The following is an 18,575-nucleotide window of genomic DNA, read 5'->3' on the forward strand; positions in this document are numbered from 1 at the left end:
CCTGCCACATAGTAACCACTATATCAATATTCATTGTGATCATTTTTATTATACATGGTTTTTGTTAAATATTTTAATCTATTAAAATAAAATCCAAATATATCTGCTCATTTATACTGTTCCCTTCCTTAGCACTTCTTTCTTTTCCCTATGCTACCACTCATTACACTTCTCTTGCTTAATTGGTTTCAACAAGCTGTCTCTCAAGAAAACAAAAAATACACACTCAGAAGAAGATAGCAAAATCAAAGCTCCTACAGCCAAAGCCTCCAAGAAATAAGAATTGGTCCCAGGTCATGGAAGAGCTCAAAAAGGATTTTAAAAATCAAGCAAGAGAAATAAAGGAAAATTAAGAAGAGATATGAGAGGGATGCAGAAGGAAATACAAAAAGCTAATGAGAAGAATGCCTTAAAAAAAATTGGGCAAATGGGAAAGAAGGTACAAAAGCTCATTGAGGAAAAGAATTCCTTAGAAATTAGAATTGAGCAAATGGAAGCTAATGACTGAGAAATCAAGAAACAATTATATCAAACCAAAATAATGAAAAAATAGAAAACAACACAAATTGTCTCATTGAAAAAACAACTAACCTAGAAAAGAGATCAAGGAGAAATGATTAACAAATTATTGGTCAATTTGAAAGCCATGGGGAAAAAAAAAAAAAAAAAAAGAGTCTGGACATCATCTTTCAAGAAATTATCAAGGAAAACTATCTTGATATTCCCGAATAAGAGGGCAAAATGGAAATTAAAAAAAAAAAAAATCCACTAACTACTTCCTCAAAGAGATCCCCAAATGAAAACTTCCAGGAATATTATAATCAAATTCTGGAACTCCCAGATCAAGGAGAAAATATTGCAAGCATCAAGAAAGAAACAATACATGTATAGTGGAACCAGTCAGAATAAAAGAAGATTTAGCAGCTTCTACATTAAAGGACTGGAGGACTTGAAATACGATATTCTTGAGAACAATGCAGCTAGGATTACAATATACAATCACATACCCATCAAACTGAGTATAACTTCAAAGGAAAAATGGTCACACTCTATGAAATAAAGGACTCTCAAACATTTGTGATGAAAATATCAGAGCTCAACAGAAATTTTTACTTTCAAATACAGGACTCAGGAGAAGCATAAGAGGGTAATCAGGAAAGGGAAATCACAATTGATTAATCTGTTTACATTCCTACATAGGGGGATGATAGTTGTAATTCCTAAGAACATTGTCATTATTAGGGCAGTTAGAAGAATATACAAAGGGCATAGATGTGGTTGAATATGAAGGGATAATATCTTTTTTAAAATAAAGTTAAGGGATGAGAGAAGAATGTACTGTGGGAAAAGGGAGAGGTAAAATAGCACAAATTATCTGCCAGAAAAGAGAGATGAAATAGTGTTTACATTGAAGGAGAAAAGGGAGAAGGGAGGAAGAGTGAGTGAAACTTATTTTCATCAGAAACTGAGAAAAGGAAATAACATATGCACTCAATATGCATATAGAAATATATCTTACCCTGTAGGACAGTAGAAAAGTATTGAAGACTTGAATCCAGATCACAAGTTTTTAGTGAGCAAACCCAGAATCCCATTGCACTATTCCAGAAATCCAGGTCAAGTCAAAATTCTGATTGCCCATTTCCTACTATTCCTAAGCAACAGAAACCAACTTACATCACAGTGCCTGTGCTTTTTCGGCGGATCTCAATTCCAAATGGATTTTCCTTGATGGTTACTTCATAGAGACGATTTTCTGATTGGCTGATGGGGGAGCTTGGAACATTTAAGGGTACTGGGACTTCATACCTTTTGTTGTTGGCATCGTCAATCTAGGAAACAGAAAACCACTGTCTCGATAAATAACTCAAAGTTCATAAATTCGTGATCTTAAAATAAGATTCTCTCATTTTAGTGCTGATCTGATTCCATAAACTCTGAAGCTCAATCAGCTTTTAGTCCTGAAACTTAGTCCTGAAATAATATGTGGCAAGAGAAGTACTTTCATTCAATTTCTGCTTTTCAAGCATACATAAATCCTTTCCTTTTAAGGGAAAGCCTGATAAGGACACTAGAGTAGTTCTACTATTGAAAATTCCAAGTATAACTAACAATGAGATTGTTAAGGTAGCCCTAGTACTCGGCAAATAGTAAATTAATTAAACTTTCATTCATTTGTTCATTCATTCTTGTGAAGTTAGAAATGCTGTAATACAAATCCATACAGAAGGAACTGAAGCCAAAAGATTTGTGGTATCTCCAGGCAATCTCTGTTTTTCTCACTTCTAAATCTAAATAGCAAAGTTATGTGAACTTTATCTTAGACAGATAATCTCAGTAGACATCTCTCCAAATCAGTTGTTTTACTTTGCTGCCTGAATTATGAAGATTGACCATTCAAATGCCCAATTTAGAGATGAAACTTTGTTTGGAGAAGTGAAGGGGTGGGGAAAAGTCCCAGGATTGTTAATTGGCCCATATAATACTAATAGAGAGAATCATGACACCTATGTTAACATGCCACAATGTATACAGCAGAAAAATAATGTTGATGATTCCTGGACACCACTCTGATAATAAGAGTGCCAAGCTGAGCATACCTTGAACTGCAGCATGTTGTTTGTATGGAAAGTCACCTCCAAGCGAAGTTGATCTATGGGAGCAGAAGGATAGTGATTGACTCCAGAAATTCGGGAGATAGTTGCTGTCAGGCCTGCTGGACTACTCTGAATATTAGAGGCAGCATAATAATATTTTGTGATATAGCAAAAAGGGACACCAGGGGAACTGACTTCCTGAAAAATAAAAACATTAGAAACTCATCAGAATGACAAAAATCGAGGGAAAGTAAGTCATATCTAGCCCCATGTTATCTCCTCAATTGGAAAGTGAACATTTTGAGAGCAAAGATTTTTTTATAATTCTTTCTTTTTATTGCTGGGGATTAATATAGTTTCTGGAACATATGAAGTATTTAATAAATTATTTTTTAGTACCTGATATACAATGTCTTGTCAGCACATGAGACTACAGAATTTTTTTTCCTGGAAGGTGGGTTTCCCATAGAAACAAAAGTAACTAAAAAAATTTATATAATTCTTTGAAGTTGGAAAACTGTTTTCATTCATTAACTTTTTTGATCCTCCTAATTTTTGTGATAAATATAATAGAATTTCTTATCCTTGTTTTACAGATTAAGAAGCTGAGATTGAGGCATTATGAGACTTTTCTCATCTCACAATGGTAAACTTCAGAGTTGGGATTTGAAAGAGGGTCTCTCCTGATTCCAGGTCCAACAATTATTCATTTACACCACAATGGCTTTTTTCCCCCAAGGTCTTCTCTGGAAGTCTATTCCTCCCCTCCACCATGTTTCTGTTTTTGAAACCAGAAGAATACTAGAGAGAACATATAAAAGAGCCAAAATTCTCCAAAAATCTCTCTAACAAAAGGAAACTGGTAATATGTCAGTATTTTACATTTTGCTCAATATTTCTGGTATAGGAATATACCAACTCCGGGATAGGATTTACATTTACAAGTCACAGAAACAAATCAATTTACTCCCTAGTGTGGTTCTATAGGGGAGATAATTTAATAAAGCTGTGGCTTAGATTCTTATGAATTTCAATAGTGCCAGGGGCTTGGGAGGCATAGAGAATGGATCCTCCAATTTCACAAAAACACAAAATTAGTGAGAATTCTGTGATTTTGTAGATTCTTCTAAAACTGAGAAACTCTATGCTCATTTATATTCTGACCTAATTAGTTATATAGGAAGAATATACAAACCAAAAACCTTACCAGGATACCTAATTACTTTATAATATCTGCTTGGCTCTTTTGTATTATCAGAGATAAATTTCTCTACAACTGATAATCAGAGGTACTTGGGCAGCTTACAAGGAGAGACTGAACTATCTGTGCAATGGTTGTTCCCATCATAGGGCTCATGATTTACTTTCTCAAGTCTGCCAAACATGTTTTATCTTGCCTAATCTCATTAAAATGGAGAAGGAGGTATCAATATGATGTATTTGAAGTGAAATAAAGATGACAGGGATAATCTTGCAAGTGTGTGTGTATATATGTGTTTATGTGTGTTTCAAATCTTACCTCCCAGACACAGTCACGTGATCGACAATTTTCTTCATTGACACCATATTCATCAGGGTAGCAGTCAAATTTTTCTGTATCTATGAAGTGAGTTGACCATTCCACTGTGTATCCCTTCCCAAGTTCAAGGTGAAGACCTGTGATGTTTACAACCTGTCATGTCAGAAAAGATGTTCTAAGTTAGCAAGAGTCAATATTTCTGTCTATCAAAAATTCTTTCTTTTGACACCCCCCCAAAACAAACTGGTTTTCTTCATCTCAATTCTCATGGAATCTCTTGGTGTTTTTGCCTTCCTTCTTTCTCTCACCATAACTAAAGATTGTTAAGAACACAAAACTAATGTCTTATTTCATGAAAACAAAAACAAAAACAAAACAAAACAAAAAATTTAAAAAAACAAGAGCAAACGTTCTTTGGAAAACAGCTGATTTCATGTTGAATACTCAATCTCTCAGCAAAAAAAAGGCACTGGATAAAAGGATCTCTAAATCCCCTTCTATCTGACAAATTCAGATGTTTTGATTCTAATTTTAGATATTAATTCAAAGTTATATGTTTTTTCTATTACAAGACTTGATAGAATAGTGGGAAATAATTAGCAAAATAATTGTGGCCCTTTCATAAAATAAATTGATCAAAATTTTATCTTTCGAACTACACAGGAAAGGCCAGTTTCCATTATTATCCTGCTCCTGTTAGATGTAGTTCTAGTCATTCTCAAAAGAAGTCTAGCTACTCCTGCCTCAGATTCTATTTTATATGGAAATGTTCTTGTCAAAAAGTTGTCAAAAATGTTCTTGTCAAAAAGAAATATTTTCAAAATATTACCACTTGGGCAATCTATGAAGAAAACTTATTTACGATAAATTTTCTTCATAGGTTGCCCCATCGTACTGATAAAGGATTTGTAAAGCATTAGCATGAACTATTTCCAAAGAATCTTCCATAAATTCATATGATGAGATATATTCATGGTTCAGATATCTTTAAAATGCAATGCAATATAGACCAAAAAGTGAATAGAGAAGTGAAAATGAACATGTAACTTCAGCTGGAGTATTGAAAAGTAAGAGCATCTTTAATACTGCTGATGTCAAAAGGAACTAATATTACTGAATACTGAAGAAAAGGGCTTATTGGTGGTTCTCTTGTTTCTGGAGTTTTCACCCTGGAGAAAGGCTATTTTTGACCTTTCTTTCAGTAATTAATATAGAATAAAAGCAGTCATGAAAAAAAAAAAGGCAAATAAAGAAAAAAACAACAACAATCTGTTTATGGACATTTTTGGAGGGGAAAATATGCATGATTTTTTTGTCTTACAAAAGGCAACCCTGAAGTTAATTTTCATTCAGCTGTAAATTTATGACCATTTACATGTTCATTTAAATCAAAACTTATACCTAGAACAAATAAGTGTGACTTTGAATAACTGGGAAAAGTCTTCAATTATTTATAATATTCTCTGTAAACAAAAGTTGTTCAAAGTAAATGTTATCAATACTCCCATTTAAATATCAGCTAAAATGTAAAATAAGAAGGCTAGTCCTTTAAGAAATGAAACAAGAAAACCTAGTTATGGAGGAAATTTGATAATTATTGAGGAAATATTTACCTTTGTTGCAGGATCATATTTGATCTCAGCATTAGAATGAACTGGAACATTATTTTCTTTTACAGTAACTGTAACAGGTTTGAGGTTGAATCCAAAGATTTTGATCTCTTCAAATGCAAGGCCACTTGGATCACTGTAGTTCATGTGCATAACCTTCACATCCAGGCGATGCTAAAAGACATCCAAAGACACTTGCTCTATCTCCAATTCTATTAATCATTTTACCTTCTCTGGCAACGGGAGGGAAGGACTGTCTTAATATTAAAATGAAATAATAATCATAAGTACTCATGAGTAGTTTCTCTTCCGTCAAATCAATTAGCCAAAGCTCTACTGGGTAAATGGCTGAAAAGCCACTGAAATTCCTTGTTCTGTTAGAATGGATGCTATCAAGAATTTTCTCTTCTCCATCTTTTCTAATGAATAAGCTCATTAGTCTGATTGATAAGAAATCAAGGACTAAGTTCCCTTTGGCTTCTCATATTTGATTCTGGTTCCTGGCACATTCTCTAAATTCTCTAACTTTTACATACGAGAAATATGAACTTTCAGAGATATGTGTGCATGTCTATCTAATGTCTGCAATTACTGAATTACTCTCAGTGATACCTGAAAGATCATGGAAAATGAAAGAAGGATCACAAGGTGGGGATTGGAAGGAAATCTAAATTTTCAGCAAAAAAAGGGGAGAAGTCCAGTAAATGAAAATAGTGTTCAAATATCTGATATCATAGGATTAGGAAAAGTGAAAACAGGAAGTGGAGGAATTGGGGAAGGTAGGTGCTTCCTCCTCCTTCCAGGTCTATTGTATGTCATGTCTTCTCCATTAGGAAGAAATCAGTAGGAAGTCCTTCCTCAACTCCAATTTGAGTTGCTGATATCCTCTGATAGGATGCTTTGGAAGTTTTCATTATATGCTTTGGACCAAAGGGTGGCTCTTGGAGAAGTCATGACTTACAGAAGGGTTATCATAACCTAGGCCCTTCTTCATAGTGTTCTTTATCAGCTTTCAGTGCCCTTGAGATGCTGAGGAAGTGAACAAGTAATGAAAGGAACCAGTAGCACTCACCTCATTGGCAGAGAAGGTTGAGAAATAGTAATTCCCCCTTTCATAAGTATCTGCAAAAAGATAATGAATTTTAACTAGCATATCCTCAGATAGAATATATTCACCATTGCTCCAGTGGAGGCCTTTAGCTTTCCTGATTCTTCATTCTTCCACCCTCTGTGTCTTTAAAACACTCACATTCACATAATACAAAGGTACTATACAAAGCAACTCACACATTGTCCCATGAATATTTCTCAGGATTCTAAAATTATTGCAAAGACGCTTATGATTGTAGGAGACAAAATAAGGATTATTCTAGAGAATAGGCATTGATTTTAAATGAATTATTCTTATCTGTAAAATGTTATCACCAAGAAGGCATTCTTTCCTACTTGAATATATCATTGCTCAGAAGGGACATTGAAAAAACTGGAATCAGTGTCTAAAAAGAAATCTTTCAGACTTCATGTGTATGTTTCACCTTAATTTTCACATTAAAGGTTTCTAGTTCTTATCATTAGAAACAGTAATAAGAGAGTGTTTTCATTAGTTTAGAGTTCTTGGTTAGACACTTCCTCTACCAGTGAGAACTGGTGCATTATTTAAAATTTACACTCTCTTAAAGTTATTTAAAGGAAAGAAAAAGTTGTTGGAAACAAAATACCTGAATGAATTCCTACCCTGGTTGCATGGGCCTATGCACGTCATTTAATTTCTACGTATGGCAGGAAAATTCCATAGCACTTCAAATAAATTTATGATTTCTGACATAATCAAAAGACAGTATGAAAGAAGGAGAAGAAAGGAGAAGAAAAAAAGGGAGGGGGCAAGCAAGGTAGAGTAAGAGAGGAGGTGTGACAGAAGGAGAGAAGAAATAAAGGAAAGGAAATAAAAGGAATTAAAGAAGGAAAGAATAGAAGAGGAGAAAATACATGAAATTAAAGAGGAGAAAAAAAGAGAGTAGGTAAAAGTTATAGAGGAAAAAGAGGGGATTAAAAGGAAAAATTAAAGAGGAGAAAGAGAAAGAAAGAAAAAGAGACAAAGTGTGGCAACTGAATTTAAGAAAATCTAACTTACCAATACTCTGTCCATCATCCCAGAAAAACTCTCCTTCAGCTGTCCCATTATCAGATAAAGCCACGATAAGTCCCAAGGAGTTTTTCCGGCTGTAAACATCAGAATTTATAGAGGATTTCAGCATGTATCATAATTGTAGTCTATTCACAGGAAAACTAATGTATAATAAACAAGACATTTTGGATTTGATGTGATATTGGAGCATTCAGAAAAGATCTTTTGCCAGAGTTTGCAGTTGAGAGGGAAACTAAGGGGTGCCAAGAGGTCAAGATAAAAATGGAGAACATTCCAGGCATGTGAAACAGACTATACAAAGAGCTCAGTTCAAGTGTTTGAGGTAAAATAATGTGAATCAGCTTGGAAAGTTTAGAGCCATTTGGGTAAAGGGCTTTATAAGCTACACAAAGGAGGTTGGACTTTATCTAAGACAGCCACTAAAACTTTCCAAGCAGAAATATGGCATGGTCGAATTATGTTGTAGGACTCTCAATTGGGCAATAAAGTAGAGGATGGTTTGGAGAAGGAGAATCCAGATGCAAAGAAGGCAAATTTATATAGGTGCAGTAGTTGTCCTTCCTTCTCGAAGAGAACCAAAATGGCATCATTTTGTTAGAGTCAAATTGCAGTGTGTGCAACTGTGGCTGATCAGATCAGCATGAGCTCAGAAGGCTCTGTCACACTGGTGGGGCACAAATAGTCCACATGACCATTTGGGTAGCTTCTCTAATTTTGCACAGCTCATGTTTCTTTTGGACTCATTCTACTTGGCTTTGTTCATAGAGCACAGCACCTTCTGTGATGAATGCATGCTGGGCAGTTCTGTGCCAATGTCTCCCGTGTCATACAATTGATTCTAACATATTTAAGAAATACCTGGAGAGTGTCCTTGTATCATTTCTTTTTTGTGTTTGACCAGCTTTTAAATGCTTGCCCTGTGGCACTTTAATAGCTGGGAGATTGGTGAAAAGGTGTGAATTAAAGTAGAGTCCATGTAAATGGAAAGATTATCCCTGAAGCCTCTTACAAGGATACTTATGTTTAGAGATTTTTCTCATAATTGCTGAAATACATTAAACAGAAAAGTATAGTAAGCAGAATCATGACCACGTCAAAATGCATAAAGATATATTTTCAACATAGTTCACTGTATTTTCTCTGTCATGGAGTAAATCATGAAGTATTCCCCTGAAATGTATCACAATGCACGGGGCATTCATATAATACATTATCTAACAGTCAGTGAATCAAGAAATATTAAGTGCTTACTACAGGTCAGGCATTTGCTCAGTGCTGAGAAGGCAAAGAGAAATTTACAAAGTCTCTATTTTCAGGGAGCTCGAAGTAATAGGGAGACAAAAAATGTCAAGAGGCAGAGATGAGGAGAGAGAACATTCCAGCCAGTGAAAATGCAAGATTCTCACAAAGCCCCCAAATAACTAACAAAAGTAGTCTGATCCTTGTGATGTTCTTGGTAATGAGCAACAAAAAAAGAGAACAGGAAAAAACCACTGAAGAAATGATACTGACTGACAGTTACACAACCCCTTAATATTTAGACCGTTTTTGTTACTGTCAGTATAATTTCAGTCAAGTAGGATGTCTGAGTCCAATGACAGAACAGAAGCCCTCAGAGTTGGTGGGATTTTCCCAGAGTCACACAGACAAAAGTCAACTAAAACCCAAGCCTTTGGGACTCTAACTCCAGGACTTTGGTCTCTACTTTTCAAGAAAAGGGCAAAGCAGACAGTCACCATTAGCACTGGAGTCATATTTGGAAAGGGAAAAGGTGGTCATCCCCTCACTCACCTATAGTGGGTGTTATTGGCAGGTTTTTGCCATGGAAGAATGTAGCCTCCACGGACGTGGAGATTGATGTGGTCCAAGGGGGCTTGCAGGCTCGTCCACTGGCCCCTCACTCCAACACCTGAGCCCTAGAGTTAAACAGAAGAAACCAGGAGAAAAATGAATCCTTGCACCTCACAAGGTGCCTGATTAACTTATAGGTTAACTTGTAGGCCTTCCCTAACCCACCATGGCCTCTCATTTCCTGACTCCTTGATCCATTCATTTATGGATTCCTTTGGGGCCAATTTGCATCATTCCTCCCATCTTTTGCTCCATTTTGAATCAAATGTTGCTGTTCTTGGAAGAAACCTTTCTAAATTGCACCCATTATTCAGGGAAGCTCACTTTAGCTTTCAAAAAAGATTTCAGTATCTCAAAGATTTTTATAGTTTTTCTTTGTGGGCTTAGTCTATCTCTCTAACTAGAGCGATGAGCTCCCCCTGAGCAGAGACTCTTCCCTAGACTTCCACATGGCCAGCCTCAGAAAGTAATGTGGGGCACAGCATACAGTGGATATGCAATCAATGCACTAAACTAATTGCCAAGGAGGGACAGAAGATAAACAAGAGATCAAAGATACTGGCATTCTTCTTTTGAAAAGGTAACCTTGAAAAAAGCTGGTAAAGATTACACAGTGAGAATAAGCAAGAGTCACTACTTACACTCTTTGCTCACAGAAGTCAGGCTTATCAAGAACATTAAGGGAGTGGAAGTTAGGAAGAATTAATTACTCCTCCCCTGCCTTGGCTATGGTGCCTTAGTCTTCAGGGAAATTTGAAAAACAGCACTAGAACATTTTTAAACTAAAAGCATTAAAGATACCTTTGGAATCTCTGAGAATGTTCTCAGTATGGGATGAATAAGAAGCACCTTAAAAGTCTTTTATTATCATTATTTTATAGATGAGGGAATGAAGCTCAAAACACTCAATGACCATTTATTTAGCATCTACTATATATCAGATATTATGGAATATATTGAAAGTGATTACTTTAAGGAAAGAAGCACTAGCCTGATGTAAACTACATTAAGTGTTCTAGACTTTCTAAGCAAAAAGGACTCTGATGCTTTCATAGAGCTTCCCTTCTCCCTTGGAATATAATCACTGAACTCAGCTCCCAAGATCTCCATTGTTTTGCAAAGTGCTTAAAAAATGCTGCCTTTGGCTGAGTCCCAGCCACCAAAACACAAGATCAGTAAAACTTGAAAGAGTACTAATGATAGGGCATTATAGGGGCAACTATGCAAGAGCTGCATGGGGCAGATATTACACACATCCTAACAATATTCCAGCCTGAGATATCTTAGCCTCCAAAATCTTTTCCCTTTCCAGAAATTAGATACTATTTTGAACAGAGGAAACATAATATCCTATGCCCCATAAAAGATACTTACCGTGTAATAATCATACCAACTGGTTTTAGGGAAGTAGGCAGTAACGTTCCGGGAATTCTACAATAAATTAAAATTTCTGTGTGTGAAATAAATACATGGACAAATTCATCAAAATTTCCTAGAAGGATTAAGAAGATTAATAATTGCCAAATGTACCATGTTCAAAAGCAAATATTCTATGGATTTACCATGTTGTGATTATCTTCCAATGACCCCATCACTTAGGGATAATTCAGACTACCATTCAATTTACAGGCAAGGAAACTGAAGCACCAAAAATCCTTTAAAGCTGCAGAACAATTCAGCCCCAGAACACTCAGAATGCGAAGCTCAGACCCATCTCTACTACTTAATATTGTTTTTTTAGTTTGGAGCTTATACAGGTTCAGGAAAATCTATACTCACAGCAGACAAGACAGGGCTGACTAAGAAGGCTGGACCCCACAAGAACTGAAGATCTATGTCCCATGTTTCTTTGTCTTCCACAAACCTGAATGGAAAAACATAGTATCACAACTCAGTGGTGTGGACAATGCTCTTTCAGTGCTCAAAAAGACCTTAAGTTCATGATTATGACAAATATCCATAGGTTTAGGAAAAGCCCAATTTCTGTTCCTTTTATATCCTTCCTTCCTTCTTCCAGCACTAGTTTAATCAGGTACAGGTAAGGATATTAATGGTGCATGTGAAATACCAACTTGACTTTCCTTACTCTATAGGCCCTAGGCTTTCTCTTATTATCATGCAGATGTTCAGAAAATCAGTTGCAAACTAATTTCAACCTATTCCAGTCATAAAAAAGAAAATCAATATTATCAACACTATATTTCACTATATTATTAAACCAAATTTCTAGATTCTCAAATACCACTACATCATTTTCATTTTTTTTTAAAGTAAAAATTATATTAAAAATATCTCTTCAGCAAACCTATGAGGTGGGAAGTGCATTCTTCCCACTTTACAGATAATAAACCTTAGCTTCAGAAAAAAGAAGTGGTTTGTTCATGGTCACAAGCTACTATCACATCTGAAATAAATAGCAAGAAAACAAACAAATCTTTGGGTCTCCAAAGGTCATGCTCGCTTTCATATGCTACTTCTGTATATAAGAAACAAACATTTTAGAATGAATCAATAAATGAAGAAACATTGATTAATATAGTATTTATTAGCTACAAGGCAGTGGTAAAACAAATAGACATAAATAGAAAAAATTAGACAGGCCCTGTTCTCAAGCCTCACTACTGTAAGAGGGATAGACAATACCTTAAGGGACTTTCTACTGAGATTCAAAATGGAATCCCACAAAGCACCCCCAGACACAGAGTGGGCACTTACTCATGAAGGAGGGGCCGGACAACAGTGCTGCCTTCCACATGGGCCTTGTGCATCAGGGTGTAGAGATAAGGCAAGAGTGTGTATCTTGTCTGAAGGACTTTTCTTGAAAGATCCTCAAAGGTGGAATTCCAAGCCACAGGGTCTTGTCTCTACAGATATGGGAAGAAATATTCATACAAATCCTTCATTTTACTGCACTGGGAAATAGGCCGGATACCTAAGGAGCCACTCTGTGCTACACAGAGAATCTGCAGAAGCAGCCAGGGATGCTTCCTAATTCCCCAGGCTATCATCCCCACGGATCTTGGCTAAGAAGACATTCTGATTCTTCTTTCCCTGTTTTGTGATACCTTAGTGCTCCTACAAATAGTCAGAGCCCTGATAAAAAATATATCATGGACAGCACACACCTAACATATTTCTTCTGCAGCAATTTTCCAGTGTCATGTTAAATCTGGATCATACTGTGAAACATTGGGGGGCCCTGGCTTTGTAATCTCCTGAAAGAACTGTGAAAACTGCCCAGAGGTCAGTCAGAATAGAAGAGATCTCCGCTCTCTAAAATCATTTTTTCTTGAGTTTATGGTAGAAAGGAGATGTTCTAGCAAGCTGTACCAGAAATGCAGGTTACACAGTCTGTTGTGAAATGATGGACTGGTGACTAATGAGCTGGTTTCCAGGAAAGAGGGGATCCATTAACTTATGGGGAAAGAACTGAACCAGGTACCAGGGCAGGCTTGGAGAACAAGCTGGTATCTTACTCTGGGCCCAATTGTATTGTGGTTCCTAGAGAAAGGGTAAAAGGCTCCAAGTTGCATCCAGCGAGCACACATCTCATATTCAGCATCTTCAAAGAACCCACAAATATCAGCTCCAGTCTGAGAACAGAAAAGGGGAACACAATGAGGATGCTGGAAGGTTCTGAACCAATCTTAACAATGATGAAGTGACTTGAGGGAGACTTACATAGGATATTCCAAAGAGACTGAATTCCAGCATACCTGCAATAAGAACCACAGCAATGAGGCAAGTTGGTAGAGTGAAGGGGCTCTGATCTACCCTGTTTCTAGACTTAAATAGCTCATCATGGGGAAAAGTCCCATAATACACACAGAGTGTTACAATGACCTGACTCCTCTCTGATTCTCTTCAAGAATCCAAAATAATTATCAGTTTACTGACCACTTGGGCTAGATTCCTTTCCCCTCCAAGGGAAGCCTTCAGGACTAGCCCTGCACTTACCAATGATGGATTTATGGAGCTGGTCCCATGCTGCAGTGTTGTCCCCCAGCCAGTGTCCTGCCCAGCGTCCTGAAGAAGGGAAGGTTGAGCGAGTGACCACAATTCCTCTCTGTCCAGTAGCCTCCTGCACACCTCTGATCAGGGAAGAAAAATAAGAAATCACAACCTAAATGCGAAGGACCAAGGACCTCTTTCCCTCTCAAAAGCTCTAAGTAAAGCCCAAGAACTGAGGACCATTCTCAGGCAATGACTATGAGAATGAAGTGGGAAAGTGGGAGCATAACTGCAATCTGTACTTGGTGCAGGAAGGAACTGAAACTAGATTGTACATTAATTATCTACAAATATAAGGTAATGGACTAATTTTATTGTGTGTATATAAATGTAGGAGGAGAAGAGGGCCATACTTTAAGTTTTGAATAGATTTACTGTCCTAATACCGTGTCACTTAGAATAATTCTGATCTATAATATATACTGATCAAAAAAGAAAAAATATAAATTAGTCCTGCAATTTTTATTTATATATATATATATATATATATATATATATATATATATATATATATATCATCATTTCTGATGAGAAAATGTGGGAATGATTTTGATACACCAATTCTGTCAGCAATTAGTCATTTCTTTATAATTTGATGGGTATCAGTTATTATCTTAGTCAAATAAACAGAATAGAATTAAATTTGAGATAATTATGCCAATTAATGCTGTTAGGATAAGAGTTGTGCTTGATTAATCCACCATCTATTACTGATTATATTCATTGTATTTGTTACTAGCTAGAGTCATATAATTAATATAATGAGAATATAAAAATTCCTCACTCCAAGTCTAGCTGTGGATCACTGCTTCCCTCTCTCTACTGAACTTTGCTTCAAAACCAGCATTTCCTTTGATTTTTTTTATATTCTCTCAATGTTTTTAAAAGTTCCTCAAGCATAAAGGTCCCTGACCTGAGAAAGATCTTGAACCCAATTGATTTAGGAATACCAGAGTTATTCCTAAAAAGATTCACTGATCATATAATTTTTGTTATAAATTGGAATTTTGTGGCCCACAGAATCCACTTCTACAAAAGGAGGGACCTTTTTTAAACTGGGGGCCACTTCACTGTCCCTCAGACTGTTGGAGGGCTGAACTATAGTAAAAACAAAACCTCACACTGTTTTCACCTCTCAGCCCATTTGCCATAACCCAGCGGGCTGCATAAACATCCTCAGTGGGCTTCATCTGGCCCACGGGCTTTAGTTTGAGAACCCCTGATTTATAGTCTTAGAAATGTGCCCTGATTAATTGAATGACTTGCCTAGGGTCAGTTGGCCAGTATGTATCAGAGATATTTTTTGTGAATTTGAGCTAAATATCTAGCCACTGGTGACACTGCCCCTTTAAGTACACACACACACACACACACACACACACACACACACACACGCACACACAGAGACACAGGACTGAGTTAGCTTTCTTGGTCATTAACATTACACAGTTTTAGGGTCTTACATATATGTACCTTGCTTTAGGAAATATATATAGTCCTGAACCACTTATTCTTATATAAGCTGGGATCGTAAATTTAAGATTGTATGATTTAAGGGAATATATATATATTCAGATTATTCATTAACTTATTCAATAGTTTATCTATTTATATATAGAGAGATGATTAGAAGATAAAATAGCAACTTCTTTATCCCTGGCAAGTTCTATTGGAAAGGAAGGAAAAACAGAGTCTTTGTTAAGGATCAGTTGATTTTAAAGGAATATCCGTTCTCCATCCTCTTAGAAATTCCATTTCTATTCACCCAGTACCTCTGGGACTATGGGAGAGTTGGGGCAAGGACTTACTCATATGTTGGCTTCGTCTGGGACCAGCCATAGAGATTGTGCACATCATAGTGTCTCACTGGGCTTCCATCAGGCAGGATCTGCTGACTTTCCATGCACAGGGTTTTGCTGCTCAGGCCTCTGTCTCTTGATTCTAGATCTGAGGAAAGATTCAATGATGTGAGAGCACTCTACAGAGGCAAGTTTTTCACATCTGGTGGTGGTGAAAGAGATGACTGGAGCTGAGGGGATGAGAGAGGATAGAGAATGAGTTTGAAAGAGAAAAGCAGGTCAGACCTACAACCCTTGAACACCAGGGCATGGTATTCAATAGGAAACACCAATAGAAATAGAAAGCTAAGCATAACCCAGATGCAGAACACTAGATTTAGTAATGGAAGGCACATTAGAGAATTGATTAAGTCCATGTCAGTTATGAAGAATAAGGAAAAACCATGGTCCAGAGAGATAGAGAAATATCCCCAAGATTAGAAAAAATACTAAGTGGAACAGCTGTGACTTTAGTTTTAGCCTAAGAACAAAATCCACTGTTCTTTGCTCTATACTGTAGGAAATTCCTGGATCATGGAACTTGTAAAGAAAGGGTCCTTAAGTACTAATCACTGGGAGGCAAGAACGTAGCTCTCTAAAGTCCAGAGCCTTTGCAAAGATCTGGCTTAAAGTTTTAGAAGAAAAAAAGAAATGGACAGATAAGAAGAAGCAAAGAGATGGAGGGGAGGAGGGGAGAATAATCAATCATGAATTAATTAGCTGATTATGCCAGCTAGTCTAATAGGGACTAGAAATACAAATACAAAGAAAGAAACAATCTCCACTGACAAGGAAGTTTCAATCAATGACAAATGCTATAGAGCAATTAAAAGAATTAAAAAGAAAAACACAATTGCCTTAAACAAAAACATTGTTGCTGGAAAAGAAGTGAAAGAAAAATATTAACATTTTGGGAAGCAGGAAAGTAGGCTCAAATTCGTAAGCTATCTCCTCTCTGAGCTTCTTGCAACAAATGTTCCCACACTTTTGGTCAAGGAATTTGCTTTTAACCACTGACTAACTTTCTGATAAACTAATTATTAGAGGCCCAGTCCAGAATACGGAATTACCAATTCCCCAAGATGCACAGTTTTGTGAAAAAGATCTTTTAGAAGCTGCATTCTTGGTATCCACCAGTTTTCTCTTTTTTAAAAAAATGGAATGGCATCTCATAGACCATTTAAAAATGAAGACAAAAGTTTGCTTGCTCCAAGGTGTTGGATGGAAAATCAACTGGTGTCATTGCCTCTGGACAAAATTCAAAAATTTTTTCCAACATCAACACTGCACACTGTCAAAAATCACTTTTAGACATATGATATATGAGTTCCCTGATCAAAAAGATTTGGTGATCCCTACTGTCTAAAGGATAAAAAACAAGGTCCTGCAAGGCTTATATAACCTGATACTAACATACTTATGCAGTCTTGTTTATTCTATATTGCATTCACAATACACAGGCCAACTCAACATTATTATCCTACTTCTATCTCTTTTTACAGGTTGGTTTCTTTGCTTAGCTCTTTCCTCATCCTCACATGATACAACATCCGTTTCCTTCAATGTAATATCTATTAAGGAAAAACATTCGTAAAAATGCTTGCTCAATGGTGTCATGAAGCATTTTGCCTCTGCTCTATGCATACCTGTACCTATGAGGTGAAGTAAGACAGCTTAGAATGCTTATTATAGGTTTGTTCCTTAAGATTTTGTCATATCAATGTCTGCTAGTAATGAATGAAGGCAAATCCTCATCTCAGTTCTCTTTGTCAAGGTCATCTTGAGTCTAGGTAAAATCTCCCAATAGGAAATGGACTTACGGGGCATATAAGGAGGACGATTGAGCGTGGTATTCCTGCAGCCTGGAGGAACTGCCCCATTCACAAAGCTGGCTGGCTCATTCATATCCTGAAAATGTAAAACAAATCTTTCTGTATAGGTGTATTACATGTATTATATTATAATTCCCTTCTGCCAGGCAGATGGCAGTGAACAAATGGTTCCACCTGGCACAGGCATCACAGAAAGGGGACTGATTTAATCAGAAGGGAAAAGCTTAGGCACTGGTGGGGGTCATCTGGAAAGATTGGGCCTTGCTTTCTTCCAGGTCATGCTGGAGACTCAAATATACTTAAGGGAAATATTAAGTTCACTTAACAATTTAAAAACAAAAAAAGATAAGTTCCCTGATGTGCAGATACATTAGGCAACTTTCCTGCAGGAGAAAGTCATATGAATGTATGATAGAAATGCTGACATATTTAAAATCTCATTAGAAAATGGCAACCTCAAGGTATTGTGCCCAGAATGTCATTATTTCCTGATATACTCCACTGCAGAATAATCATGCAAGGGTGAAAATCAAACACATATACAATCTTTTAGCACATATGTCTATGTTTATATCTGCACATTGACTCATACATATACACACAAACAAAAACACACACTTACAATCCACATTCCATCATACTTCAAGCTCTTCTGTGGCTCATTGGGATTCGTGTGGAGTTCTAGCAATTCCCGTTTCCACCACGTGGCTGTTGAATTGCGGAAAAAGTCTGGGAAGGCAACATGAGCTCTGTATAACTGTAAAGATGAAACAACCACCAGACAGATCAATCAGGTAGCTGGACAGTAATCCTTTCTTTGATACTTATTATTTGCAATTCTGCTACTTCTTGCAGATAACTTCTGGAAAAGTTCAAAGCATTTTCAAAAGAATTCTTAGCTCGTTTACAGAGTCACAAAGCAAATGAATACTTATCAAAGCGGCATAAAGTATCATGTATAAACCCAAGACTATAGATTGATTCAGCCTAATTGTAAGAAAAAAGTCCAACCTCCACTCACTATATGAAGCCTGCCTAGTAAGAATTCAAAAATAAGGTGTAATCTTTAAGGAAGGATACTTCCCAAAAAGTATGGTAGGAAAAAAAGAAGAGACAGAGCCAGAGAAAGAGACAGACAGATAGACAAAGATGGAGAGAAAGAACAGAAACA

The 18,575-nt window shown here is 36.5% G+C and overlaps 1 protein-coding gene across 1 annotated transcript in view; it reads right to left on the reverse strand.

Moving 5' to 3' along the window:
• LOC141542966 (maltase-glucoamylase-like) overlaps positions 1–18,575 on the reverse strand; it is a 157,702-nt gene that overhangs the window by 49,415 nt on the left and 89,712 nt on the right. The window contains exons 57-72 of the mRNA XM_074267708.1: positions 18,027–18,161; positions 17,393–17,480; positions 15,543–15,681; positions 13,681–13,814; positions 13,405–13,439; positions 13,200–13,316; positions 12,439–12,587; positions 11,503–11,587; positions 11,098–11,154; positions 9,664–9,788; positions 7,858–7,946; positions 6,799–6,848; positions 5,730–5,900; positions 4,117–4,269; positions 2,601–2,795; positions 1,678–1,832 (exon numbers count right to left, since the gene is read on the reverse strand). Coding sequence (XP_074123809.1) covers positions 1,678–1,832; positions 2,601–2,795; positions 4,117–4,269; positions 5,730–5,900; positions 6,799–6,848; positions 7,858–7,946; positions 9,664–9,788; positions 11,098–11,154; positions 11,503–11,587; positions 12,439–12,587; positions 13,200–13,316; positions 13,405–13,439; positions 13,681–13,814; positions 15,543–15,681; positions 17,393–17,480; positions 18,027–18,161 — 1,877 coding nt within the window. The remainder of the gene's footprint in view (positions 1–1,677; positions 1,833–2,600; positions 2,796–4,116; positions 4,270–5,729; positions 5,901–6,798; positions 6,849–7,857; positions 7,947–9,663; positions 9,789–11,097; positions 11,155–11,502; positions 11,588–12,438; positions 12,588–13,199; positions 13,317–13,404; positions 13,440–13,680; positions 13,815–15,542; positions 15,682–17,392; positions 17,481–18,026; positions 18,162–18,575) is intronic.

The sequence above is a fragment of the Sminthopsis crassicaudata genome, chromosome 5 (assembly GCF_048593235.1).
Source record: "Sminthopsis crassicaudata isolate SCR6 chromosome 5, ASM4859323v1, whole genome shotgun sequence".
Lineage (NCBI taxonomy): Eukaryota > Metazoa > Chordata > Mammalia > Dasyuromorphia > Dasyuridae > Sminthopsis > Sminthopsis crassicaudata.